Source organism: Phodopus roborovskii, unplaced genomic scaffold (assembly GCF_943737965.1).
Source record: "Phodopus roborovskii unplaced genomic scaffold, PHOROB, whole genome shotgun sequence".
NCBI lineage: Eukaryota > Metazoa > Chordata > Mammalia > Rodentia > Cricetidae > Phodopus > Phodopus roborovskii.
The window spans coordinates 913,825-941,155 of NW_026126599.1; the positions used below are offsets into that span (position 1 = coordinate 913,825).

The 27,331-nt window shown below is 40.2% G+C and overlaps 1 protein-coding gene across 1 annotated transcript; it reads left to right on the forward strand.

The window, feature by feature from the left end:
* The first annotated feature begins 471 nt into the window (after window positions 1–471).
* LOC127237200 (cytochrome P450 3A9) lies at window positions 472–26,289 on the forward strand. The gene is made up of 13 exons (XM_051205311.1): window positions 472–638; window positions 3,064–3,157; window positions 4,858–4,910; window positions 6,385–6,484; window positions 8,883–8,996; window positions 9,220–9,308; window positions 11,102–11,250; window positions 15,221–15,348; window positions 16,953–17,019; window positions 21,250–21,410; window positions 22,689–22,915; window positions 25,073–25,235; window positions 25,913–26,289. The coding sequence occupies exons 1-13, from the start codon at window positions 568–570 to the stop codon at window positions 26,006–26,008; spliced, it is 1,512 nt and encodes a 503-aa protein (XP_051061268.1). The 5' UTR covers window positions 472–567; the 3' UTR covers window positions 26,009–26,289.
* Window positions 26,290–27,331: the final 1,042 nt, after the last annotated feature.

Below are 27,331 nucleotides of genomic sequence, written 5' to 3' on the forward strand. Positions count from 1 at the left end.
GGGTCCAGTCTGTAAGCAGCATTCAGCTCTGCTTCAGTTCCTGCCTCCAGATTCATACCTAGACTTTCTGCCCTGATTTCCCTTCATGATGGACCGTAAGTTGTAATATTAAACAAACCCCGCCCCCCAAGGTTGTTTTTTCGTCAGAGTGTTTTTCATCAGAACACCAAGCAAACAAGGACAGAACTACTATAGAAGAATTAAAGCTAATGATTTCACTTGAGTTTCTGATAAGAAGCAATAACCTTTGGATTCAGTGATAATATAATCACTGGTTGCATTATTTTTTAGTTAATATTTCATAGCAAAGGAATGCAAAGATCACAGTAGACCATGCCAACTGCTAAGGTGAGAGAGTGCACCAGATGTTGTCACTGTGTGGCCTGGTGGTGTTCTCATTGGCTGCAAGGCCAGCTCCACCCCTTTCCTACTACTTAAGCTCTGTAAGTTGGCCTCCTAGAATCAACAGCTGGGCGGGGAAGGGAGCTCATCAGGCTCAACCCTGCAAGGTGCAGCACACACAGCTGAGAATAAAACACAAAAGAGACTTGATTAAAGAAAGCAACAATGGACCTGATCCCAAACTTTTCCATGGAAACCTGGTTGCTCCTGGCTACTGGCCTGGTGCTCCTCTACCTGTGAGTAAACTGCCCAGGCTCCTCTCCTCAGTGATCAGGACTCGGGGATGTGAGTTGGATGATTCTTTCCTCTACCCGTTTGAGAAAATCCAAGGAGAAAAAGAAGGGGGATGTTGCTTGAGTGTGGGATGCTAAGACATAGGGTTGCTGTTGGTCTTATGTAAATCCCTCCAAGGGGATAAATAGCATTTCTCTTCTACTAACCTCCACTCTCTGTGGATAGGAGGATCAAGTGACCTCAGTTAGACTTGGGGTGTCCTCTTCTTGAGTCTCAGTTTTTCCCCTGCATTAGCCAACCAGAGCTCAGCAGAAGCAGATTACAAATAACTGATCACTGGTCACTGCGTATGATGGAAGGCCTCTTCTGCAAGGTCTCAGGAGTGTGGTGATTGGAGGAGCTTTTGTGTTGTCCACACCCACATCTTCTGAAGCAGGAGATGTATAGTAGTGCTCCACGTGCACATGGTTAGTTCCTTCCCCCTTGTCTCTAGGACCCCTAGTGTATGCAGTGCCCCTAGTGTACCCCAGGATGTATGGTAGACTCAGTTTATTCCTTGTTTTGTTACCACTCCTTGGAGCTCTCTGTTTTTCCCAAACTCAGTCCTCCTATTTGTAATATATTGAATTATTTGCTTCCAAGTGATGAATCTTTTTTATGTTAAATTTGGTCATTTTATTTTATGTGAGTGTTTTTGCCTGCATGTATGTATGCGCATTACATATATGCATGCTTATGGACATCTTATCCCTTGGAACTGAAGTTACATACAGGTGGCTGTGAGCCGCTATATAGATGCCAGGAATTGAACCCAAGTCCTCTAAAAGAGCAACAAGTGTTCTTAACCCTGGAGCCATCCCTCTAGTCTCCATCAGTGATGAGTCTTAGAGCAAAGGAGACCCGACTTTGATTCTTTCCCTTCAAAGTAGTCTAAGTAGGAGCATGAAGAGTAACTCCTCAGCTATGAGAGCTACTGACATCCTCAAAAGGCATTATGGTGCTAAATGTTTCCTTCTAAGTTCTATTGGGAGTATCAGCCAAAACATCCATCTCAGTATTTCCTTTCAATGAAGGCATTCCTGTACAAGTGAGGGGAGGAGAGGTGTTATCCTGAGTTCCAGGATTCAAAGCAAGTATGGCCACCATCCCCAGCTCTTTCTACTGCAGCTATTTTTAGCCTGTGGGTCTCGACCCCTTTGAGGTCCAGTGATCCTTTCTCAGGGGTTGAATATCAGATATCCCGTGTACCAGCTACCATAGTAAAATTGCAGTTATGAAGTTGCAATGAAATTACTGGTAGGGGTCCACCACCACATGAGAAACTGTATTAAAGGGTTAGGAAGGGTGAAAATCATTGTTTGATCTCTCTCTGTCTCTGTCTCTGTCTCTCTGTCCTCTTTCTGTCTGTGTGTGCTCTCTCTCTCTCTCTCACACACACATCACATTTGACTTCTGTCACCATTTTACTCTAAGGAGAGGTAGACATTCAGAATGATGTGAAAATGAAAAATTCAGATGTGGTTTTATTCGTTAAAGGAATAGATAAATATTTAAAGTATTGTGGCAACAGTTTTTCCATCTGATAATACTTTACATTTAATTGAAATGTTTAACTTCCTTCTGTTCAGTCCTAGAATCTCTTTGAGATAATCCCAGGACCTTCCTTCAAAAGGTTAAAGTGAGGCTGTTGTTTTCAATATTTATGACAACTGATGCATTTATAGTAATTTCATTTGTTTATAATAGTGTCAGGAATGGGAGTCTAATGCACAAATGAATACATGGCATAGATTGCATGTGTGCTTTGAAATAAACTTGCTTATCAGGTTTTAAAAAATCATCAGTGTTTGATATACCTGCCTATCCAGTCATGCAAATCCCTTAGTATAAGGAAGAAGGTGGGCCAGTGGTGAAATGAAATACCTTCAGATATGAGTTAGGAGGAAGTTGAGATTATGTCTCTTCTCTCAAGGGAGAACTCTCAAACACACTTGCATGTTGTGGAGCCCACTGAAGATCACTGGAAGGACAGCTGATTAGCGTCTAATCCATTTCCTAAATAAAAGGAAGTGAAAAAAATGACATATAAGAAATCAGATTGAAAAACAAAACAAAACAAAACAAAAAAGAATTCAGATGGATGTCACATGAACACTTAAACTCAAGTTTCCAGACATTTATTAATGCTCAACCTTAGGATTTGGAGCCCCAAAATTTTACTTACTTTTTAAGATAATCTTTGTGGCCTTTGAGTGTCCCACAGAGAACTCTAGAGAAGAAGTGAAGACCAAAACTAATTATTGCTGTTGGAGTTTTTGTTGTTGCCTACATGTTGCCTCCTCTGTTTGAATTTATAGAGTCTGTATCCATGACTGCTCAGCATACAATGACAACCCCAATGTACTAACTTTCTCTTTCACTTCATAGATATGGAACCCATTCACATGGACTTTTTAAAAAGTTGGGAATTCCTGGGCCCAAACCTTTGCCTTTCTTGGGGACAATTCTTAATTACCGGAAGGTCAGTGTTCTTTGGGCTCCCTATCTTTCCTTTTGTAGTTGTCAAGACTGGCTTAGTGCCATCAATAAAAAGGCAAGATCTAGAGTAGAACTGAGGTGGAATTTTAGAAGCCATGTTTGGTTTCTGTCTGAAATAAGAGCAGCTTCTCCATAGCCTTGCTGTAAGTTTTTGGAGGATCTAGTTTGGCACAATTGATCAGTTGAGACCTCTGACATATCAACATTTGTGTTGAGGACTTGATGTTCAGACTTGTGATCCTCAAAGGGCATTGTCCTTTGTCCCCAGTGCAGATTTTAGCAGGGAACAGTTAGGCTTCTGGAATTTTTATTTGCAAAATTAAATCTTACAACCGAAACTTTAAGTTGTCTTTATAAGTTTCACAGACTCAGAGCATGTATTTAATTTCCAATGTTATGTGTAGAGGAGTTTTCCTTTGTTATGGTCCATGTAGAGGGTGGCATCTCCCCATTTTCCCATGTTGCTGGAGAGCCATAAAGACAAATTCTCTTTATTTTTTAAAAATATTTTCATGTGTGTGGCTTTTGTGTATGAATGCTGGGTGCCCACAAAGATGTCCCCCTAGAACTGGAGTTACAGACAGCTGCCATGTGGTGCTGGGAACTGAATCCTGGTCCTCTGGCACAGCAGGTAGTTCTCTTAATCACTGTGCCATCTCTTCAACTACCATTGTCATTTTATTCACTTGCCTCCTCACTCAGCAACTTGCCTGCCTGAGACTAATGCTCTAAATTAAAAGAGGCCACTGGTTTCCTCACTGTCAGAATTCTATTAGTTCTCTAAGGGAGGGGTCATGAAGTAAAGAAAAAGGTGCTGAATAAGGAGTTAAATGGATCTCACTGGTGTTCCCTTAGCTTCCATTTCCCATTGTGTCTATGGAAGGAACAATTTGGAAAGTCTGGGGATTTTAGGGACAGCATGTAGAGAAGGAAAACCTTTCTCTTACTGCACCCCACTATCCACTTCTCAGAGAGGGTAAGGCCTTCCTTGGGGAGTGGTCAAAATCTGGCATACCAATTTGAGGCAAGACCAAGCCCCTCCCCCCCCCCCACTATCAAAGCTGAGCAAGGTATCCCACCATAGAGAATGGGATCCCAAAAAGTCAGTTCATGCACTCTGAATAGGTCCTGGTGCCACTGCCAGCCCCCCCCCCCAACAGATCAAGCTACATAACTGTCATCCACATTCAAAGGTCCTAGTTCAGTCCCATGCAGGTTCCCCAGTGGTCAGTTCAGAGCCCATGAGCTCCCACTAGCTTGGGTCAGCTGTCTCTATGGTTTTCCCCATCATGAGCTTACCCTTCTTGTTTATATGATCTCTCCTCCATCTCTTCAACTGAGTGTGAAACAAAACCTTTAGAGACATGTTGTTAGCTGTTATGTGTCAAGTGAAGAGTGAGTGGCCAACATGTGTAATGGCATTCACAATTACAGTCAAGGGTGGAATTTGTGTATTTGCAGTGTCGGGGGGAAATCTGAGAAATTTTAATATCCACATTTCATACACATCTAGCATTTAATTTCCTTTCTATTCAGTCAGTGGTGAATCAGAATGTTCCTCTCAGTGTCATTGAGGGATACTAAGACTGATTTTGTAAGATTCATATCATTTGTACTCCAACTACAGGAAAGAAGAGTATATTTAAAATAGTTATGGATTCTCATTTTTTCCCCTCTTTCCAGGGCTTCTGGGAATTTGACTTAAAATGTGGTAAAACATATGGGAAAATGTGGGGGTGAGTATTATGGTAACTTCCATTGGGAAGATCTGAAATGTTGATAAAAGCCCAAAGGATCTTGAGTGTAAGCTCTGTATTATGAAGATTTGGGCGGCTCTGTATTATGAAGATTTGGGGGGCTCTGTATTATGAAGATTTGGGGGGCTCTGTATTATGAAGATTTGGGGAGCTCTATATTATGGAGATTTGGGGGGCTTTGTATTATGAAGATTTGGGGGGCTCTGTATTATGAAGATGATTTGGGGGGCTTTTCCTAGCAAGGGTCCCATAGGATTTGGTGGTTCGGGAATGGTTCACCTGCTTCAGTACAGTGTCTGGATATTTCACTATTTTGTACTCAAATTACTCAACTTCAGTTTTCCATTCACTTAATATCCTTTTTGGTAATCTAATACTTTTTTTATTATTCTTTCTTATTTTATATATTGATCCCAATTCCCTCTCCCTCCCATCCTCCCATGCCCCCCTCCCATTCCATTCCCCACCCACTCCACAGGGAGGGTGAGGCCTTCCAGGAGGGATCATCAAATCTGTCAAGTCATTTGGAGTAGGGACCAGGCCCTCCCTCCTGCCTCTAGGCTAAGGGAGTATCCCTCCATGGGGAATGTGCTCCCAAAGTCCTTTCGTGCACCAGGGATGCATCCTGGTTCCATTGTCAGAGGTCCCCTAGACTGCCCAGGCCTTCTTCTTTTTTTGTTTTTATAGGACTCAAGAAAAATCTGCATCATTTCATTTATTGGAGTTTCCAATGTATTAAAATACAAAGAGCAAAACGGACTTTGAATGTGACAAAGAAAAAAGAATAAAGCTGCCTATGGGCTGGGGCTGGGGTGTCTCTATGGAGAATCAGTATAAACTTTATCAACCTCCCTACATATTTAAAAAAATAAGATGTTGGAGAAACATGCTGCCCAGGCCTTCTAACTGAGGCCCACATTCAGCAGGTCTGGGTTGGTCCAATGCTGGTTTCCCAGCTATCAATTTGGGGTCCATGAGCTCTCCCTTGTTCAGGTCAGCTCTCTCTGTGGGTTTCTGTAGCCTGGTCTTGACCCCATTGCTCATCATCACTCCTCCCTCTCTGCAACTGGATTCCAGGAGTTTGACTCAGTGGGTTAGCTGTGGGTGTCTGATAATATTTTGAACATGTAAAATTATGAAAAATAGTATATGGGTGATAATCATGTATGCACCATTCAGGCTTAACAAATGCTCTAATTTAGTTCTAATTATGACCCCTTTATAGAGCTATTTTGTATTTGCCCCTTCTCTGCATGAGCTACATTACACTTCATTTGAGTGTAAGGACCTGTGGTCAGAATCCTGGATTTAAGCTAGGCGCTTATGTTGCCACATGTTGTATAACTAAGATATTGGTTATATAACATCTGGATCAGTTCATGAGTTTCTGGGCATGCCTCCAACTAGAAAATCTACATGTCTGGGTTTAATCCTCTCTGCTTTGCCAATGCAGGTTTTATGAGGGTCGACAGCCTGTGTTGGCTATCACGGATCCAGACATGATCAAAACAGTGCTGGTGAAGGAATGCTATTCTATCTTCACAAATCGGCGGGTAGGCATCTATTTAAAATATTTTGATCTCTATTTATTCATATTAGAGTCCTTTTGATGAATGAATGTTTACATGCATGTACATGGGGTATATGCACATGTGTGCAGATGCACATACCTACCATATATGAAAGTCAGAGGAGGATATTGGATGTCTGGCTCTATTCTCCTTATTCTCTTGAGACAGGGTTTCTCATTGAACCTGGATCTAGGCTGTCAGTTAACAAACACCAGTAATTCTCCTGTTTCTGCCCCTCACAGAGCTGGGGTTACAGATGCATAGGGCCACATCCAGCTTTTTATGTATGTGTTTGAGATTCAAACTAAGATATTTATGCTTACACAGCAAGCACTCTTTCCTACTAAGCCATCTCCCCAGTGTCCCGTTTATATCTTGGTTTTCTTTGTTTGTTTGTTTGTTTTTTTTTTGAGACAGATTTTTTTTCCTGTATAACATCTTTGGCTGTTCTAGAACTCACTTTGTAGATCAGGCTGGCCTAGAACTCACAGAAATCCACCTGCTTCTGCCTCCCAAGTGCTGGGATTAAAGGCATGCACCACCAACACCTGTAATATGTTAGTTTTTAATCATGAAATAATTATAATTTTATAAGTCATTGGCCAAAAATATATAACAATGTTTCATGAATTTTTCAACTTAGCTCAAAGGTGATATTTTACATAATTATAAATTTAGTATGTTTCTGTGACAGGAAATTTGTATAACCCATACATGTCTTTATTTTGTAGTGTGTGTGTACACGGGTATGTAACTCCATGCATATTTATTTGTACATCTATGTATAACCATTAGCAGCCAAGATACAGAATTGTTCCTTCATGACAAGGTTTCCACATCACATATAGCTTGTATTTTCTTCTCAGTTGGAAAATATTTTATTTTCTACATCTTGGCATATGTTTATTATATAAAATAGATGGTTTTCTTGTGATATTTTTATGTTTATGATATTTTTATGTGTCTATGTTTATATTTGTATGTGTGTCTCTCTCTGTAGGTGTATGTGCATATGTGTGCATGTGTTCACAGAGGCTAGAAGAAGGTGCAGGATCCTTTAGAGACATAGTTATGGTATTTATGAGCCACTCTTTGTGTGTTGGGAACCAAACTCTAGTCTTCTGCAAGAGCAGCGGTTCTTACGTGCTGAGCCTTCTCTCCAGTCCCCCATAGTTTTGTTATATGTACATAGTTAAAAAGTCTGTTATCAATACTGATAGGTAAGGCTCGTGTTTCTGAATATGTCTTCACTTAATGTGATCTTCAGCTCCATATAGTTTTCTGCAAACAATATAATTTTGCTCTTTATGGCTGAATAAAACACAATTTTGTATGTGTGAGTGTGTGTGTGTTCCAATGGCATACTATTTTAGTATTCTGAATCTCATGTTTGTGAGAGTTTTGTGTGTGTGTAAAATATGTGTTCCCATGAGAATATGCAGATTCTAAGGAGGATGTTAAGTGTTCTACTGTACTACTCTGTTGTTTTGGCTGGTCTAACTGGTCAGTGAACCATTGGTATCTGCTGTCTCCATTCTTCCAACCCTGGATCACAGGTACCCATAGCCATAGCCAACATCTTTTAAAATGTGACTGCTTCAGATTTGAACCTAGGTCCTCAGGATTACAGGCAAACACTCATCCTCAGAGCTCTCTCCCCAGCAGGTTGTTTTGAGCTGTGAGTGTTTTAAATGTCTTCATTCCTTCAAATTTTCATTGATTCTTCTTAATGAACATTTTTATTGTTGTTGTTAGATTTTGTTAGACTCATACATAAAATATTTCATTTTCTTTGGAATGATTGTGAAAGACATTGTGTATTTGATGTTGTTTGGCATATTCCTCACTTACCTTACCAATGTGCTTGGAATTTTTTAAATGAATTAACTCATTTTTAAGTTCTAGATGTTTGTTTGTTTATGTCCTCCATGAATCCCATACCTTGACATTATTTTAATAAAAATATAGGGAAGTTTTTTCTTTTTACTTTTAAAGGATATAAACTTCTACAGTTGGGCTCAATTTTAGCTGCTGCTCTTAAGTTTTTGTGATTTTTCACACAACACATTGACTTAAAATTTTTCATCATATTTATCAATTATATATTTTTAGTGAACTTAAGCATTATATTGAAATGCATGCATATTGATACATTAGTCAATTCAAGCCTACCTTTATTGAACTTCCACAACTGACACACCCTCCTTTCTTTACCTCCAGACTCCTAGAGAGTGAGACATTTGAAACACACATTTCCTGTACCATTTAATGATATAGTTCTAAATAAATTGTATGTAAGTGATGCCTGTTAACATGTCCCCACAATGTTGCAGTTCTCCATACCTGAGTAGTGCAACATCTCTTTTGTTTTGGATTCTAGTTATTTGGTCCAACGGGAATTTTGAAAAAAGCCATTTCCATCGCTGAGAATGAAGAATGGAAGAGAATCCGAGCATTGCTGTCTCCAACCTTCACCAGTGGAAAGCTCAAGGAGGTAATGAAGTAATAAGCTCATCACTGTAAACATGAGGAATACATCTGGGGACAGGTAGAGTGGTAGATCACAGCCTTTTCCCAAGCAATGTCCTCTGAGTTGAAACTTCCTAAGAATGTCCTTTTGTGTTAATGTGACTTCTTGCTTTGTCCTGGGGAAAGCTGTGTCCACTGGGAACTGAGCCCTTCATCTCAATGTGGATGGTATTTTGTTTTGTGTATAGATGCTCCCCATCATTAACCAGTATGCAGATGTGTTGGTGAGAAACATGAGGAAGGGATCAGAGAATGGGGATCCCATCAACATGAAAGAGTAAGTATTAGCACCGTTGTTGGTTGTTGGGTTGTTGTGTTAATTACTTTTCTGTTGCTGTAACAAAAAAGCGACAAAAGCAACCGAAGGAAGGAAGGTTTCATTTTGGCTTACAGTTCTATAGGGATACAGTCCATCACAGTACAAAGACATGGTGGCATGAGTAGGAGGCTAGCTGGTCACGCTGTGTCTATGATGAGGAAGAAGGAAGTATGGCCAGGCTATACAGAGTCAAGGCCACTGTGTCTATGATGAGGAAGAAGGAAGTATGGCCAGGCTATGCAGAGTCAAGGCCTGTGCAAAATGACCTGCTTCTTGTAATGAGGCCCTACCTCTAACTTTCCACATTTTCCCCAGACAGTACCACTAGCTGGGGACCAAGTGTTCAAACACATAATACTCTGGAGGGATATTGTATATTCATATCATAACAATAGTACCACCATAACTGCCAGCTGTGGAGTTGAAGTTTTCATTGTTAACTTAGTTCAGGACCAGGCAAAAGTGGGTTGTCTGGTGTTTTAACTGATTACAACAGGTTAGAGTACTACTCGAGTTGAGACCAGAGGAAACTGGAGGCATCACTGTAGCAGCAGTATGACTGTAATGGGCCCCCCTGCAAAGGGGTATTTCCTATGAGAAGATAGGGTGATTTACAGAGAACAAGTCTCATCTCTGCACACAGGATCCATTATTAAGTTGTCTATTCAATTTTTACTTTTGAAATTCTAGAAAAAAAGATAATTTAGGAAAGAATGAACATAATCTAATTTGTTAAGTGTTTATTCAGTAGAAAAGAATGGAAAAAGTACTTGGCACTTATTAGGATGCTGTGTGCATACCAGGAAAGTTAAAGCATCAAACAATTTATAAGGCACCTGCTACCAAGGTGATAACCTGAATTAGATCCCTGGGATTCACACAATAGAGGGAAAATATTGATATCCACAATGCAGAACAAAATAAAATGAATATACACGTTTAATATTTAGCTTATCTTTTCCACACTTACATAGTTCAGGCCTGAACCCAGTGTCTTAGTTAGGGTTTCAGTTGCTATGAAGAGACACCATGCCCATGACAACTCTTATAAAGGAAAGCATTTAATTGGGTAGTTTACAGTTCAGAGGTTTAGTCCATTATCATCAATGGAGGGACATAGTGGTGTGCAGGCAGACATGATGCTAGAGAGGTAGCTGAGAGTTCTGTATCTTGCACAGGAAGTAAACTCATTGAACTAGGTGGAATCTTGAGCATAGGAGACCTGAAAGCCCACACCCACAGTGACATATTTCCTCCAATAAGGATACACCTGCTTCAACAAGGCCACACCTCCTGATAGTGCCATTTTATGGGAGCTAATTACATTCATACTACCATACCCAGGGAATGCTGCCATCCATAGTGGATCATATCTTCCCACATCAATGAATACAACCAAGGCAACATCCCATAGGGCCTGTCCAACTTGATATAAACAATTCCTCCTTGAGAGTTTCTTCCCAGGCAATTCTAGATTAGATCATTTTGATAATTAAAACTAACCATCATAGTATCCATGTCACTCCACAGCACAAAGATAGGCACAACACTGTCACCTGATAAATTCACAATTGAGTATGAGACAAACAAGGACATCATAGAAAGGGTCTTTGTGTGGCACTATGATTGACTTGGATGGACATATGAATTCACACATACTTCACACCTTATGTATCTCAATTGGAGTAGAAAGAGGTATAGCTATTAATCCCCCCCTCTTTCTGTATCCTCCCCCCCCCGCCTCTCCTCAGCATCTTTGGGGCCTACAGCATGGATGTGATCACTGCCACATCATTTGGAGTGAATGTTGATTCCCTCAACAATCCTCAGGATCCTTTTGTGGAAAAAATCAAGAAGCTCTTAAAATTTGATGTTTTTGATCCATTGTTCCTCTCAGTGAGTACGTGACCTAGTATTTCTTTCTTTCTTTTTGCTTTGGTTTGCTTTTTTTGTTTTGAGACAGGGTTTCTCTGTAAGGAGTAGGGATTTTCCTCCGGCCGCCTGGTCTTGTCCCGCTGCCGCGCCAGCCCCAAATAACGCACAGAGACTCTGTATTTGATATTATGCTATTGACCCGGTACTAGTTTCTTTCGGCTAGCTCTGTCTTAAGTATTAACCCATTTCTATGTATTTTCATGTGGTCTAACCGAGAGTGGAGGAATGGCGATTCTGTTCTCTCCAGCCTCTCCATGTTGACTCCTCCTTACTACTTCCTCTTTCCTCCTCGTCTCCTAGTCCCACCTATCTTGCTTTCCTATTGGCCAACAGTGCTTTATTCATTAAACCAGTATGAGAAACATATTTACAGAATCACATCTCCCATCATTTCTCTGTATTGTTTTGAAGCCTGTCCTGGAACTAGTTCTGTAGATCAGGCTGGCCTTGAGCTTACAAAGATGCCTGCCTCTGCCTTCCAGTGCTGGGATTAAAGGCATGAGCCACCACCTCCAGCTTCTTCCTTCCTTCCTTCCTTCCTTCTTTCCTTCCTTCCTTCCTTCCTTCCTTCCTTCCTTCCTTCCTTTCTTTCTTTGAGTTTTATGACTCTTTATTTTTATGGTAATTTTTAAATTTAAATTTGAAACAAGCTTGTTTACATGTCAATCACAGTTCCCTCACCCTCCCAGCCTCCTCTGTGCCCCCACCAACCCCCATCCCATCCTCTTTCTGCTCCCCAGGGAGGATGAGGCTTTCCATGGGGAGTCTTCAAAGTCTATCATATCATTTGGAGCAGGGTCTAGGCCTTTCCCCATGTGTCTAGGCTGAAAGATTATCCTTCTGTGTGGAATGGGCTCCCAAAGTCCATTTGTACACTAGGGGTAAATATTGATCCACTACCTGAGGCCCCATAGACTGCCCAGTCATCCTAACTAACACCACATTCAGGGGGTCTGGGTCGGTCCTATGCTGGTTTCCCAGCTATCAGACTGGGGACCATGAGCTCCCCCTTGTTCACATGACCTAATATTTAATTCTTTCTGTCTTGCAAAGTAACATTGTAGCAAGACAATCCACATATGTTGTAAGTAGCCCACTTAAACAGGCTGAAAGATGGTTTTCAGTATATTTGAAACATTTCAGCTATCACTGTCTTCAGATGTGGGACATTTTTGTTGTCTTAGAATCTCTGTACTTTTATGATCAATTCCTTACTTCCCTCAGGAACAAGCAACAAGTAAGTTTATTTTCTAATTGCACAGATTGGCTTATTCTGGATGCTTTGTACAAGTAGAAGAGTGTAATGTCACCTTTTGTGTTGGTTTTCAAATCAGTATGTTTTTAAAGTTCATGCATCTTGAAGTGGGTATTAGTATTTCATTTCTTCCATGGCAGAATCATATTCCTTTGTTTAATATTAATTTATTTATGCATTTTATGTATGTAAGTGCTCTACTTATGTGCAAGCCTGTATGACAGAAGAGGGCATCAGATTCCATTATAGATGGCTGTGAGTCACCATGTGGCTGCTGGGAATCAAATTCAGGTCCCCTGGAAGAGCAACCAGTGCTCTTAACTGCTGAGCCATCTCATATGCCTTTGTTTGACATGTCATGTTCTATCTGTGACTGATGGATATTTGAAATGTTTTGGCTTTTTTTGGCTGCTGTGAACAGTGCTACTATGAATATTCTCTTGAAAGCCTGTGTTTCAACACATGCTTTAATTTGCTTTTGGATGTATATCCAAGGGGAAGTGCTGAGTTATATAGTAATGTCTAATATATTGTGCTGAACTAATTAAGGACATGTCTTTAATCACAAAAGGGTGTTGTCTCTTCTTCAATGTTTTATTTAGTGTCTATCCATCTGTTTTGTGCATTTTTATTTGCATTGATACACTCAATTATACAGCAGAACATCCTTGAGATGAATCATACCTAGTTAGCGTAATACAACTGTAACGAGTAAGGTTTTTCCTGCCACCGGTCTGGACCCACCGCCATGCCAGCCCCAATTAACACACAGAGACGCTGTATTAGGTATAATTCTGTTGGACAGTTACTTGTTTCTTATTAGCTCTGTCTTAATTATTAACCCATTTCTATTAATCTAAGTATTTCCATGTGGTCTCATCTTACCGGAGAATGGGCCCGGACCTCTCTTCTCCTCTCTCTCTATATGCTGACTCCTCCCTACTATTTCCTCGAATCCTCCTTGTCTCCTAGTCCCGCCTATCTTGCTTTCTTATTGGCCAACAGTGCTTTATTTATTAGCCACTATGAGAAACATATTTTACAGAATGACATCTCCCATCATACAACTCATCTTGATTCAGTATACAATATTGTGTTGAAAATCCTGAAACCAACTGTACAAGTGATGTTACTTTGCAGTTTTTTTTTCTTGTGAGATATTTGTCTGGTCTTAGTATTAGAGCGCCACTCACCTTATGGCAGATTTTGGAGATGTTTTCATGTTTGTTCTACATTTTGGAACTGTTTGGGAAGCAATGGCATATGCCTTTCTTCAAATATTCAGTAAAATTCAGCATCAAAACCTTTTGGTTTTAGGCTTTCCTTGTGGAATAGCCTTTTTTTAAAATCAAGAGAACTTTTAATTATGTACATAAGGTGAGGTAGGAAGAGGCAAAGATTAAGTATGATCATGGAACACATTTGTATGATAATCTCCTTCTATCATTACTCTCCATTTTCTCTAGGCTGTGAGAATTGCTATGGGTCTCTGTGTACTTGCTTTGAAACAAATAATCTCTCATTATGTTATGGGGCTATTATGCATGGTATTGCATTTCTTTTTGAGTCCATGTTTATAATTTATGTATTTCTAGGAATTTGTACGTTCTAGCCAAGTTGTATAAATTGAGGCTATTGTTCTAGTCCTCCAATTATTAGTAGAATTCCTTTATATGCCCTCATGTTTCCCATAACTTTGTTCTCCTCCCACTTCAATGTGCATGCTAGTAATCTGAGCCATCTAATTCTAGAACAATCCCAGCTAACATTTTGCCAACTCTGGATATACTTTCAAAGAAATACCTTTTGTTTTCATTGATTTCCTTTACATATGTTTGTTTCATTAGTTTGCACTTTGGTCAGTAGTGTCTACTCTCTCTCCTGAAGTCTGTGTTCTCTTCTCTTTTAGTGGTACATGGTATAAAGTATTGTTATGTGAGATTTTTTTTCTCAGTACCTGTTAACTCCCTTCTGGGTATTGTTTTGTCTCCATCTTATAAGGATTTCTTTATTTTTGTGATTTGGCTAATGTAATCATCATCATCATCATTGTTATTATTATTATTATTTGTGTGTGTATGTGTGCTTGTGTGTATTCATGGGTAGGTGGGTAGGTGTACTTGTGTGTATGGGTGCATACAAGTAGGAAGATGTCATGCGTCTGTCACCTTTTGTTTGAGGCAGGCTCTCTCATTGGCCTATTTCCTCAAGCTTGACTAGCCATTAAGCTTCTAGGATTAACTGTCTTCAGTTCTCATGTTGCCATTGCTGAACCACTGCACTTGGTTTGTAGCATGGGTTCTGGGAACTGAACACAGGTCCTCACATTTCGAAGGTGAGCACTTTACCTGCTGAGCCATCTCTCCAGCCTTGAAAATTCTTTCTTGAACATTTTGATTAGCTGCAGCACTGGACTGAAGCCTGATCTATCCCAAAAAGACTTTAGTCCAACATGTCAAGGGTGAGAGGTCAAGGAATTTAACCCTGGAACCATGAGTCAAGTGCCATTGATATCACCTCTATGTTGGTGGCCATACATTGACATGCCGTTTCCCAGCCAGTGTCCTGGAACCTGAGCAGGAGGGAAGAGTCAGTTGAGACTGTTTTGAGTGTTAGAATAAATGTAATCATTCCAGGTAAAATTTTTTTCACCATGGTTTCTCTTTTCTTCCTCTTCTAGCACTCTTCCCATTCCTTACCCCAGTATTTGATGCTGTAAATATCTGCATTTTCCCAAAAGATGTCATAAACTTTTTTAAAACCTCTGTGCAACGAATGAAAGAGAATCGCATGCAAGAGAAAGGAAAGGTAATAACTGCTCACATGAGGACTTCCATTTATTGATAATATGTTTCTTCCTGTCTATAAAAAATTCCCACACACATACATATTTCATCTGAATCTTTAAAATCTAGATGGAGGAGTATAGGTTAAGGACAGGAGATTTTTGATATTTTGAAGAGAAGGAAGAGTGTAGTGGTTGGGAATAGAAAAATAAATTGAGCCAGAGAAAGCATTTAAAATGAATGATATGTCTGACAATTAGTGTACCACAGAATAAATACTTTGAGGCAAGAATTTCACAACATGCCAGTAAAAAGAGATTCCTTGCATATGACCCGTGGGGATGTAAATTAGGGGAGTTATGGAAAACCATATGGATATATCTTTAAAAAAATCAAAGTTTGTTATTTTTTCTGTGCTGGGGATAAAACCCAGGCCCTTACACATGGTCAGCAAACATGTTATCCTTGAACTGTGGTCCAAGTTGCTCTGAATATCTACTCAATCCTATTCTAGAGTTTCATATTGGGAAGAAAGTTTATGACTTTGATGTTGGATCAGAAGATCCCAATGGAGCAAGCGTTATTATTATTATTTATTATTATTATTTTGGTTTTCACCTGCCTCTGCCTCCTGAGTGCTGAGATTAAAGGCATGAGCCACCTCACCCAGCCAGAAACAACCACTATTAACGACTCATTTCTTCAAGGATTAAGTCTTCAGTGATGTGAGTTTACATGAGAGGAAAAAGATGGGCAAAAGTAAAGAATAGAACTCTCATGTGATCCAGCCATCTTCCTGCTGGTCATATAATGATGTAAACTTGTGTGGGAGACATTTGTATTCCTATGCTCATTGAAGCCAGTCAAAAAATTCCACAAGCTACAGAGAAATGGACTTTGAAAGTTCTCATTACAGATGACTAATGGATGTTGAGGAAAGTGTGATGTAAGCAACATTCAATGTATGCATGCATCAAAATTTCATTTCAATCCATTTCCATGTACAATTTTATGTACCATTTAGTGTAAATTAAAAAAAAAAAAAAACGAGCCAAAATTGCCACCTCCCTTTCCAGAAAGGACAATGATTCTGCTTAAAAATTCTTTTCAGGTACTTTAATTCCCCAGATCTCATACTGGCAATAAACCACTTCATTTCCAAGCTTATTATTTTACACATTTTCAAAAAAACGAGTCATTTTATTCTATCCATCACAGTTTAGTCTGCTTTATTTTTATTTTTAATTTTTTTGAGATAGTCTTGCTATTGTAGCTCAGGCTTGCCTCTCTCAGTTACTCTGCTTCCAAGTTTCATGTCATGTATAAGGACTATGGTTTGAAATTAAGATGGAAGGGCACAAGATTGAAGTTCAGAACTTCTTCCTGTGTAATCATACATGTGAAGGGAAAGGGCTGACCTGGACTTTTCAGAAGCCAGAGAACTCAGGGTCAAAGGCAGGAAAGACCAGTGCCATTGGACACACAGCTAGTGTTCACTCAGGAACCATAGCCAGACTTCTGGACCCTCTCAATAAGCACTGTCCTTGAAATGGTGATTAGTTCTGCACTTGTGACTTACTGTGTCCTCTCAACTGACCTGAATCTTCCAACATTATTTTCTCTCAGCAAAGAGTGGATTTTCTTCAGTTGATGATAAACTCCCAGAGTTCCAATGTGAAGGATTCTCACAAAGGTAAGCAAGGATGTTTCATGTTTATTGATGGGGAACCTCAGAGTGAAGGGTTCATCTTGGAAATATGCAGGAGGCTTTTCAGGTAGATGAACAGGTCTCCAAATTTCAAACGAACAATTCAAACCCCTTCAAAAAGAAAAAAAAAAACCCAACCCAATCCATAGATGTAGACAGTATATACAACAGCCAGAGGAGCTTTCTAGAAGCAATGGATTATAACTGTGATCAAAGCCTGAAGGGCAGCCATGTGTAGGCAGTTCAGTACTGGAGGTCATCAGTGGTCTCTGGATCTTGTGCCCCAGAACAAATACCAGCTGGGTCTTGTCTAGATCCACTGAGTCCAAAGCTCTGCCTGGAAATTTGCTTGTAGACATCCAGTCAGAGGAACAGCTCCACAGTGGTGATGGTCATTGGAAAGCTGGGATGAATGCTTACCCAGTGCTTGATTTACAGCCAAGCTTTAATTTCCTGTGTAGTTGATAAGGAACACATGGAGAAAGCCTTGGGACTAAGCACACATCTTACTAGTTTTTCATCTCATTTTCTCATCATGGGTGGCTGTGATAGTTGAAGAATGATGGTTTCCTAATTCCACCCTGTCCTATACAGCTAGGAATTATGTTCCAAGTAATTCCTCCTTTTTGCAGTCCTTCCCTCCCTCCTTCCCTTCCTTGATCTTCCATAACTCCTCTTTCTTCTCCCTCCCCTCCTATTCTTCTTCTTCCTCCTCTCTCCCCTCTCTCTCCTGCCCCTCATCTCCTCTTGAGTAATCTCATATATGAATTCTGTTCCCTCACTACCATTGCTTATTTTGACACTCAGACTCATTCAGGTGTGTCCATGAATAAGTCTTTCAGATGGGCACCTGAGTTCTTTCTTTAATTTTTTTTTGAGATCATAATAAAATCACAAAATATACCCCTTCCCTTTCTCAAAACCCTTCCATATACCCCTCCACACTCTTTTAACTTCATGTTCTTTTTTCATTGTTACTGCATGCATATATGTGTATGCATATCTATATACATATATATTCCTAAATGTCATCTGCTTCATCTGTGTAATGTTACACATGGCTCGCCACTCAATACTGAATAACTGGGCTCTTCTCTCAGCATCCCTTAGTTGCTTATAGTTCTTTGTGTAGTGTTGAGGCCTCGCGGACATTTCCATCCACTTTGGCATATCTATTGGTGTCATCCTTGTTCAGCTCATGTTTAGGCATTCATGTTGTTGAGATTTTTATGGGTATAGCTTCTGACATTACTAGGAGACACATCGCACAGAAAACGTCCAGATCTGGTTCTTACAGTCTTCCTGCCCCCCTCTTCTGCAATGTTCCCTGAACCTTAGGTGTGGGAGTGTTTTGTAGATATATCCACTTGGGAAGGGATCCACAGCAGTAGTGGCACACATACCTTAGCAGTAACCAACAGCTCTTTAATTGGACTTAAGACTTGCTCAATAACAGGGAAACCATGCCTGGAATGGAAAACCCTGCTAACTGCTCAGTGCTAGTGTAGTCATGGATCTTAGAGGAGAATCTACAACCACTACTTTAGTAAACCCTCATAATCCCTAACAAGAGTCGAAACATTTGTCCTTATACCCACTGATGAATGAGTATAAGGACACTTTATCTCTTCCATCAAGGAAACTTCTCTTTGAAACAGACTTAGTTCTTTCTTATTCTTTAATTTTATATATTTAAAAAAGTAGTTTGCAGATTTTAGAGAAAGTATAGGCTCACAGTCAGTTTCAGCTAAATTTATAACAGCTTTCCTGCCCCATCACCTGAACATCCTCCCATTATTTTTAGAATAAATTTTAGAAATTCACTTATTTTGTTTGTGTATGTATGTGGGCATGCACATGCCTTGGTGTGCATGTGAGTTCAGAGGACAGCTTCCACAATTCTGTTCTCTCCTTCCACCTTTTGTGTTCTGGGATGGAATTCAGTTCATTAGGCTTGGCAACAGGCACTTTACCTGCTGAGCTATCTTGATGTATCACCATACTCTCCCATTTTTGACTTTCATCAATGGAGAAGTATGTTTGTTATGAGCATTGAACCCACATGTTCATGTTATCATGGAAAGTCCAAAGTTATAATTAGGACTCATTCTTGGTCTTGTTCATTGCATGTGATTCATGCCAGATAACTGGATAAGTGTATACTTGACTGGCTAGTTTATAGTATATGGGAAGATAACATGAGTCATTGTGTATGCAATTTCCTTTTGTAATCTCTGCCCTGTAATGAAGGACCATGTAAATAAGGAGGACACAAATAAGGAAGTCCTGGTTGGTCTAAGTCCAGCCTTAGTCAAAAGCTTGGATCTTAGGGAACAGGGCTGCAGTTCACACTGTCAAGGTACAGCACTCAACAGATGCAGTCTATCTGGAGTTGATATTTCTTCCATTTGAGATTAAAAACTTTTCTAAGGAGGATACATTTATTAGAATATTGCTAGTCATTGCCCTTTAAATAAAAATAACTATTTTATAATTTGTTTCTGTGTGTGTGTGTGTGTGTGTGTGTGTGTGTGTGTGTGTGTATGTGTGAATGGATGAGTGAAGGTGTCTGTGGAGGTCAGAGGAGGGTATCAGATCTGTAGCTGAGGTGACAGGTGGTTTTGAGCTGCCCACAACTGAGCTTAGGTGCTCTGCAAGAACAGCCTTCATTCTTTTGCTTTTGAGACAGGGGTTTTCTGGCTGTGTTGGAACTTGCTGTATAGACCAGGCTGGCCTTGAACTCAGAGATCCATCTGCCTCTGACTCCTGAGTGTTAGGATTAAAGGCATGCTTCATCACCACTATAGTCTACGTCCTTTACAGGCTGAGCCATTTCTCCAGCTCATTGTTCAATACTCTGCAGCTATTCCTTTTCTCTGTAGCTTCTCTGACTTCTGAATTGCATTTTGAAGATTGGTAATACTTGTTTGTCAAATGGATTATGCATATAAATACCACAGCTCATGAAAGTTCAGACACTGACCAGGAAGATGTGGAGTGGGTTTGAGATGCTACACTACTGAGAACTTCTAAAATGTTGATATCAGCCTGCAGACCACACTTTGAGTAGCTTTAATATAGCTGCCTCAAGTTTCTTAAGACCTATGTAGTTCATAGATCTGCTAATGTTCCATGCACTCAAACCTTTCTATTTTATATTTACTCAAAATGTTTCAAGCTAATTTTTAGGTAGAATAATTTAATTTTTCTGATAGGAGAATGATATAATATACTTTATGTATATTAAGAGGATTTCCTAGGGTTGGGCTAATTAATGGCTCAGTAGGTGAGAGCACTTGTTTCATAAACATGAAGACTTTAGTTTGGATCCCCAACACCCACCTGAAAAGCTGGGCATGGCTACATGTGGATAGCCCCAGATCCAGAGGGTAGAAACAGGAGGACACAGAGCTCAGTGGCCAGCCAGACTAGCTTAAATGATGAGTTTCTTGTTCAATAGGAGAATGATGGAGAAAGACACAAAAAGTCCTGTTCTGAGCCTGTGTCCATACACACCTGCTTACTCATGTTTATGTCTGACCTGTATACATCATGTACACCTAAAAATTGAGCAGAATGTAAGTTAAAGTATGCCATATCACCTTGCCAGTAAATGAGCAGTTATGACTTAAGTTCTTACACAGAGACAAAATGAAAACTAAACAAAAAGGTAGATTTCTAATTATCCACAGGGCACACTGAAGAAACTGTATATCAGACCGAAATGCTTCCTATTAAGATTGCTCAGTTGTGGAGGTGTTGAGGATGTCAGATGGCCAAAAGGTCTAGGAAACTGGACCAAAGTGACTTTCCCATTTCAATCCCTTGTCAGACAAACATGAGAATAAAAACCATGGCCACTGTGACTCTAAATTGCTTTATCATGATCTTCTCAGGGATTTGGGATATTTATTTGGGTTGTTTTTCATCTAAATCATGATTTTAAAAATACTTATCTCCTTCACCTAAAGTATATCTCTGGGCCAGCAATATAGGTCAGCAAGCAGATAAAGGTACTTGTTACCAAGCCAAAGACCTGAGTTCAAACCCCAGGACCCAAATGTTGCAAGGATAAAACTCACTCCTGCATACTGTCCTCTGACCCTCCCAAGAACACCATGACATACTGTCTTACACACGCACACACACACACACACACACACACACACACACACACACACACACTAAAATAAAATGTATTTCCTTTCCCATTAGCTTTATCTGATCTGGAAATTGTGGCTCAGTCAGTTATCTTTATTTTTGCTGGCTATGAGACCACGAGCAGCGCTCTGTCCTTTGCTTTGTACTCACTGGCCACGCACCCTGATGTCCAGAAGAGACTGCAGGATGAAATTGATGCAGCTCTGCCCAATAAGGTGAGGGGATGGGACCTGGAGAGGGAGGAAGGGAAGAGGAGACACATTGACATGAGTGGCTCCTTACATCCAGTGAGAATTTTTCAACAAAGTGATAAGCATTGATTCCTTCACCAACTTTATTTAAGAAGGTTCTGAAGAGAGAAATTAACAGGGAACATGCATTGGCTGCTGCCTTTAGGAAAATAACATCTTTGCAGATGAATGTTGGTACAGCTTTATCCATTATCTGTTACCAAAAACTACTGAGGAACAACCACAACATCACAGTGGCATGGAAATATGAGCATTGGTTAGTCAAGTGTTTGGGTAGTCAGCTCTGCTGATATTGTGAGGTGTGCTGTTACCTGCTGTTGGCTGAGCCTCAGTGGCCTTGGCTGGGCTGGGTTAGGCAGATTGATTCAGCTCAGCCCCACAATCTCTTTCCACTCATAGATGGTCTGAGTCAAACTCTTAATCATATATTATGGTCTGTTCAAAAGTCACGTGAAGTAATAGAAGTTTTCCCACGCTGGTGTTTACAATTCTGCCCACAGTGGGAGGCTGTAGGGTATGAGGTTATGTGGTCTGTGGAGCAGTCTGTCTGGTTTATTTATCATTCTCTTCAGAGCTCACAGGCAAGCCCTGAAGGAACAACCAGCAGGCTGGGCCAGCAACAGAGAATGCAGCAGAGTGATTCCTGTTCTCATTGTGACTTTTACCAGGGTTAAAATGGAATATTTTGATAGTAATGACTGTATCTGTCTTTTGTCATCTTTAGTACAGAAGAGATTACTAATACATCCTCAGATCATTTAAAATTGTATCCTATTTAATGCTTCCAAATTTTACATATAATTAAAAGAATGGCCGCATGAGAAAATTTCAAATAAGCACATTAGGGGCTTTTTCTTTTTCCTATGTTTATGTACCTTTATGTACATGTGTGTGGCTTCTCTGTGGAAAGGTAGCTTAAGTGTATCAAGTTGTTGATTCTAATTATCATGATCTGTTAGTTACGATTCCTCACATAAGAAAGAAAAAAGTAATATATAGTAATACTGAGGATTTTAGTCCCTGGGTTTGGGGCTGTCACAGTCTTCCTGTATTTCATAATTACCCCACAGTTCTTACAGGTGCATTGAGCAGGTGAAGTGTCAGTTATTAAAATCCTTTGTAAATGCTAAGGTCTTTCACAAATGTGAGTTTTTCTTTGGCAGTGTAACCCACTAGTAGTTCTCCACAGATGAAAGTTAGTTCAAAATCTTAATTTGCAAAAATATCCCTTTCCCTTTGCAGGCACCCGCCACTTATGATACCCTGGTCCAGATGGAGTATCTTGACATGGTGGTGAATGAGACTCTCAGATTATATCCAATTGCTGGAAGACTTGAGAGGGTCTGTAAGACAGATGTTGAAGTCAATGGGGTGCTCATTCACAAAGGGACTGTGGTGATGGTACCAATCTTTGTTCTTCACAAAGACCCGGAGTATTGGCCAGAGCCTGAGGAGTTCCGCCCTGAAAGGTACAGGGATATGGGAAAGATAAACTACTGAGGACTGGACTAGTCTGGGCATGATGTGCTTGCTGTCTTTTGAGTTGAAGATACATTAATAGCAATAACAGCCTGTTTCTGTGTCTTACTTATCATGTATCTATATGTCTTACTTATCATGTATCTATCCATATATCTAACTATTCAAACTTTTAAGGTAAGGGTAGCATCAGTCACAATGTCCTCAACACTATCTTATTTTATGCATTAGTCTTTTCTTCCCTAGGTATTGCTTGCTGTTACCTTTATCTCCTCCCATTACCTTTAGAGAATATTTACATTTTCCATTTGACTAGACTTTGCTTCCCAGCTCCTCCAGTGTGGCTGTAATGGTGTCATCTGAGGGCCTTGTTTGCATCTCTGTGGGGGACAGAGGAGACCACACAGGTCCTTCCATTCCTGCCTCTTGTCCTGGCCCCTCTCTTACCCTATGTGAACTTTCCAAAGCCGCTTGGCCTGCTGTCCAGAAGTCTGAAACTCCCTTCTTTTGGAAGCGGCTCAAGCAGGCTTCAGTCACATTTCAATAGTCTAATTGTTTTCTTGGAAAGCAAAATGAAGAATGATGTTTTTAGGGCATAGGCCAGTAAGCTTAAAGGCTTGGGATATAGACATTCATTGCGTCTAATTATGTACCTCCTGATCTTTGCCACTTTATGTTGTTGGTCATTATGTGCCACTTAGACATCAATAAGTCTATGTATAGTACTTGCTGAAGAAGTTAATCAGAGCTCATCAGATGGCTTCCGTGTTCCTGTCAGTCTCAGCAATTGTACCGTCTATAGCTTTGTGACACACAGACAATTGCCTGTATTTTTGTTATATTCATTTAATAATGAGAGAGTCTGTGTTTTCTGTGTATGAGGGACTATCCCAAACACTGATCAATCAATATGTTGATAAATGTCTACAACAAAGAACGTTTGACAAATTCACAAGGATTCTGTGTACATATTAATATCCACAGGATTCTCAAAGTAATTCTATGTGACCAGTAACCTTTCATCCATGTGTGGTGTTTATTCACATGCCCCACAAACTTCATTATATTTTTGGAACTATAATGCTCATAAACATCAATAAACATCAAAAATTTTCCAAAATATTAAAAAAAAACACAAAATCACATTACATTTGCTGCTTTTCTAGAAATTAACAAATTTTATGTTAGATATTATTTTATACCCAAAGGAACACATAGAGGGACTTTTATATCCAAGGGGACACATAGAGAAATAAGCTAATGGTAATATTATATTAGAGTAGTATTATATGTCTTCCCAAATGCTCTGACTTAAACTATTCAGTGAAGAAGGAAGGGAAGAGCAAGAAGGAGAAGAAGAAAGAGGAGGGGAAAGTAGGGAGGCTAGAAGGGACATTAGGGGGAAGGAAGGAAAAGGGAGAAGAAGAAAAAGAAAAGGGAGGGAGGGAGGGGAAAGAGGAAGGGAAGAGAAGGGTGGAGGAAAAGAGTATGGGTTAGGGAAAGAAGAATAACAGAGAGAAGAGTAAGGAAAACAATTTCAGGAATGCCGAGTATTTTATCCTCCCACTTCAATGAGCCATTAATGTACTTTTCTTCAATTGGTCTCATTTCTTATGTCTCAGAGAATGAACACATAGCACTAAATGCAATGGCCATGTATAAAGATAAATGTTCTTGTAAATACTATTAACCTCATCTCAATATGACTAAAAGCTCCTCCATGGTAAAGTAAGACGGGAGACTTGTAACTTCTATAATTCCCATGACATACCCCATGCCCAAGGAGCATCACAGAAGAGGAATGGAAGGACTAGTAGTTAAAGAATGGGGAGGTGTGCTAATAATGTCTTCTGGCTGGAACACACATATCTGTGACCACCTGTGAATGACTCACACTAAGTAGACATGGAAATAGGAAAATAGAGTTGGAAAGAGTATACGAAAAGTTAACGTGGGAGGGGAAAATGATCACAATCCATTGTACACAAGTAAGAAACTGTAAAAGTCAGACCAGAATTTCCATAACCAGCTCAGGGATGCTTCCTCTATTATTGTTTATGGGTATCTAAAAAAAAAAAAAAAGTCAAGCAAGTGACTTGTGCCTTTTAGGCTTCATTAACTTGTTTTATCTACTCCCGTGGGACCAGGTTCAGCAAGAAGAACCAGGGCAGCATCAATCCTTACACATACCTGCCCTTTGGGGATGGACCCAGGAACTGCATTGGCATGAGGTTTGCTCTCATGAACATGAAAGTCGCCCTTGTCACCATCCTGCAGAACTTCTCCTTCCAGCCTTGTAAGGAAACTCAGGTCAGTGTGCTTTCTCAGTAACTTATGTTCTATAAGCTTTCCAATGGGGATATTGATTTGCAGAAAAGTATATAGATCTATTGTCCAAGGACTTTCATTTATTTTCCATACCTACTGGAGAGTTTAAGTATTTCAGTTTTAGAGTTGCATCTTTTACTTTATAAAGACCTAAGTATAAAAGTTGTCTAAACTCAGGGGCTATAGGAGATAGGCTGGTCAGTAAGGTTCTTGCCTTCAAAGCATGTGGATTTGAGCTTAATCTCCATAACCCATGCAAAACAAAGCAAACAAAGCAAGCAAGAATACAAACAAACAAACAAAAAAACCTCACTAACTTATAAACCCCAAGAAAAAACCAGCTACCAACCAACCAGCCAAACACCCCACCTATTACCAACCAGGTGTGTTGGCATGCACTCTTAATCCCAATACCAATGAGGCAGAGACCAGAAGATTCCTGGGGCTCACTAAGAAGACAGACTATATAATTTGTGAGTTCTAGACCAGTGAGAAGCCCTGTCTCCAAAAAGGTAGCTATCACCTAAGGAAGGACACTGGAGGTAGAAGTAGTTTCTTGTGTGCTTGTAAAGCACTTTTGGCATTTGGGTGTTTCTTGTTTGTGTTTGTGGTTGGTGTCATTTCATTGACTGTTTCTTGTACTTGTTTAACTATTCCAGATCCCATTAAAACTAAGCAAGCAAGGACTTCTTCAACCAGAAAAACCTGTCCTTCTAAAGGTTGTGTCAAGAGATGGGACCATAAGTGGAGCTTGATGCATAGTGGTCTGTTATGATGCTGTGTCTCACTAGGCCAGAAAGCAATTCAGATTGTGAATAAATTCAAAGATGAAGACTGTGATAATCTTGTGCACTCACAAAGGAATCTGGATGTTCATTGAGCTTGTTATGAAACATAAAAATGTGATGATACCAATCAAAGATTTGTTCAACTATCTTGTTCTTGTGGGACTTTCTATTTCTACATCATTGTCACTACCAAACCCTCTGGTTTCTGATGAGAAAATAAACAGCAATTAATATTTTTATCAACAAAATCTCCTACTGAAAATGAGATTTTAAAAATTGTGATGTTAATGACTACATTTTTTCATATTATTTTATTTTTATTATATATTGATCCCAGTTCCCACTCCCTCCCTCCATCTCTCCCTCCCTCCCTCCCTCCTTCTCTCCTTCTCTCCCTCTTTCCCTCTCTCCCACCCTCACATGTACCCCGACAACCCTCCCCTCCCATCCCCACCCTCATTCCACATGTAGGGTGATGCCCTCCAGGAGGGATCATCTAAATTTGTCAGTCATTTGAAGTAGGGACTAGACTCTGCCTCCTATCTCTAGGTTAAGGCAGTATCCCTCCATGGGGGATGTGCCCACAAAGTCTTTTTGTGCACCAGGAATACATCCTGGTTCCACTGTATGAGGACCCTTAGATTGCTCAGTCCTTCTAGCTGAGACCCATGTTTAGGGGGGGTCTGAGTCAGTACCATGCTGGATTCCCAGCTATCAGTCTGGGAGCCCATTAACTCCTACTTGTTCAGGCCAGCTGTTTCTATGTGTTTCTGCAGCCTGGTCTTGTCCTCCCTCTCTGCATCTGGATTCTAGTTCGGCTCAGTGTTTAGTTGTGGGTGTTTATTTCTGTTTCCAGCAGGTACTAGATGAGGACTCCATGATAGTGGATAAGTTAGCCATTGATCTCATTATCAGGGAAGGGCATTTATGATAGCCTTTCCACTGTTGCTCAAATTGTTAGTTGGGGTCAGTTTTGTAGGTCTCTGGACATTTCTCTAGAGTCAGTTTTCTCTTCAATCATATAATGGCTCCCTCTTTTATTGTTGCTCTCTTTCTCTCTGTCTCCGTCTCTGTCTCTTTTCTCTCTGTCTCTCCCCTTTTTTCTGTCTTCTATTCCTCCCCTGACTAAGTCCCAGGTGCTTTCCTCTCCTCCCCTTCTCTTTCTCCCAGTACTCTCTCCACTCACTGCTCCCTCCCCACTCCCCATGTGCTCTGGAGAACTTGTATCTTCCCCCTTCTGTGAGGTACCTAATATGAATCTCTTAGAATCCACCTTGTATCCTAGTTTCT

What these genes read in the sequence shown, in the direction of transcription:
- LOC127237200 (XM_051205311.1), top strand. Translation starts at nt 568, where the DNA reads ATGGACCTGATCCCAAACTTTTCCATGGAAACCTGGTTGCTCCTGGCT. An exon ending in TCCATTGTTCCTCTCAGTGA is followed by an intron (nt 11,251 to 15,220) that starts GTACGTGACCTA and finishes TTCCTCTTCTAG; the next exon opens with CACTCTTCCCATTCCTTACC. An exon ending in TGTGAAGGATTCTCACAAAG is followed by an intron (nt 17,020 to 21,249) that starts GTAAGCAAGGAT and finishes CTTTCCCATTAG; the next exon opens with CTTTATCTGATCTGGAAATT.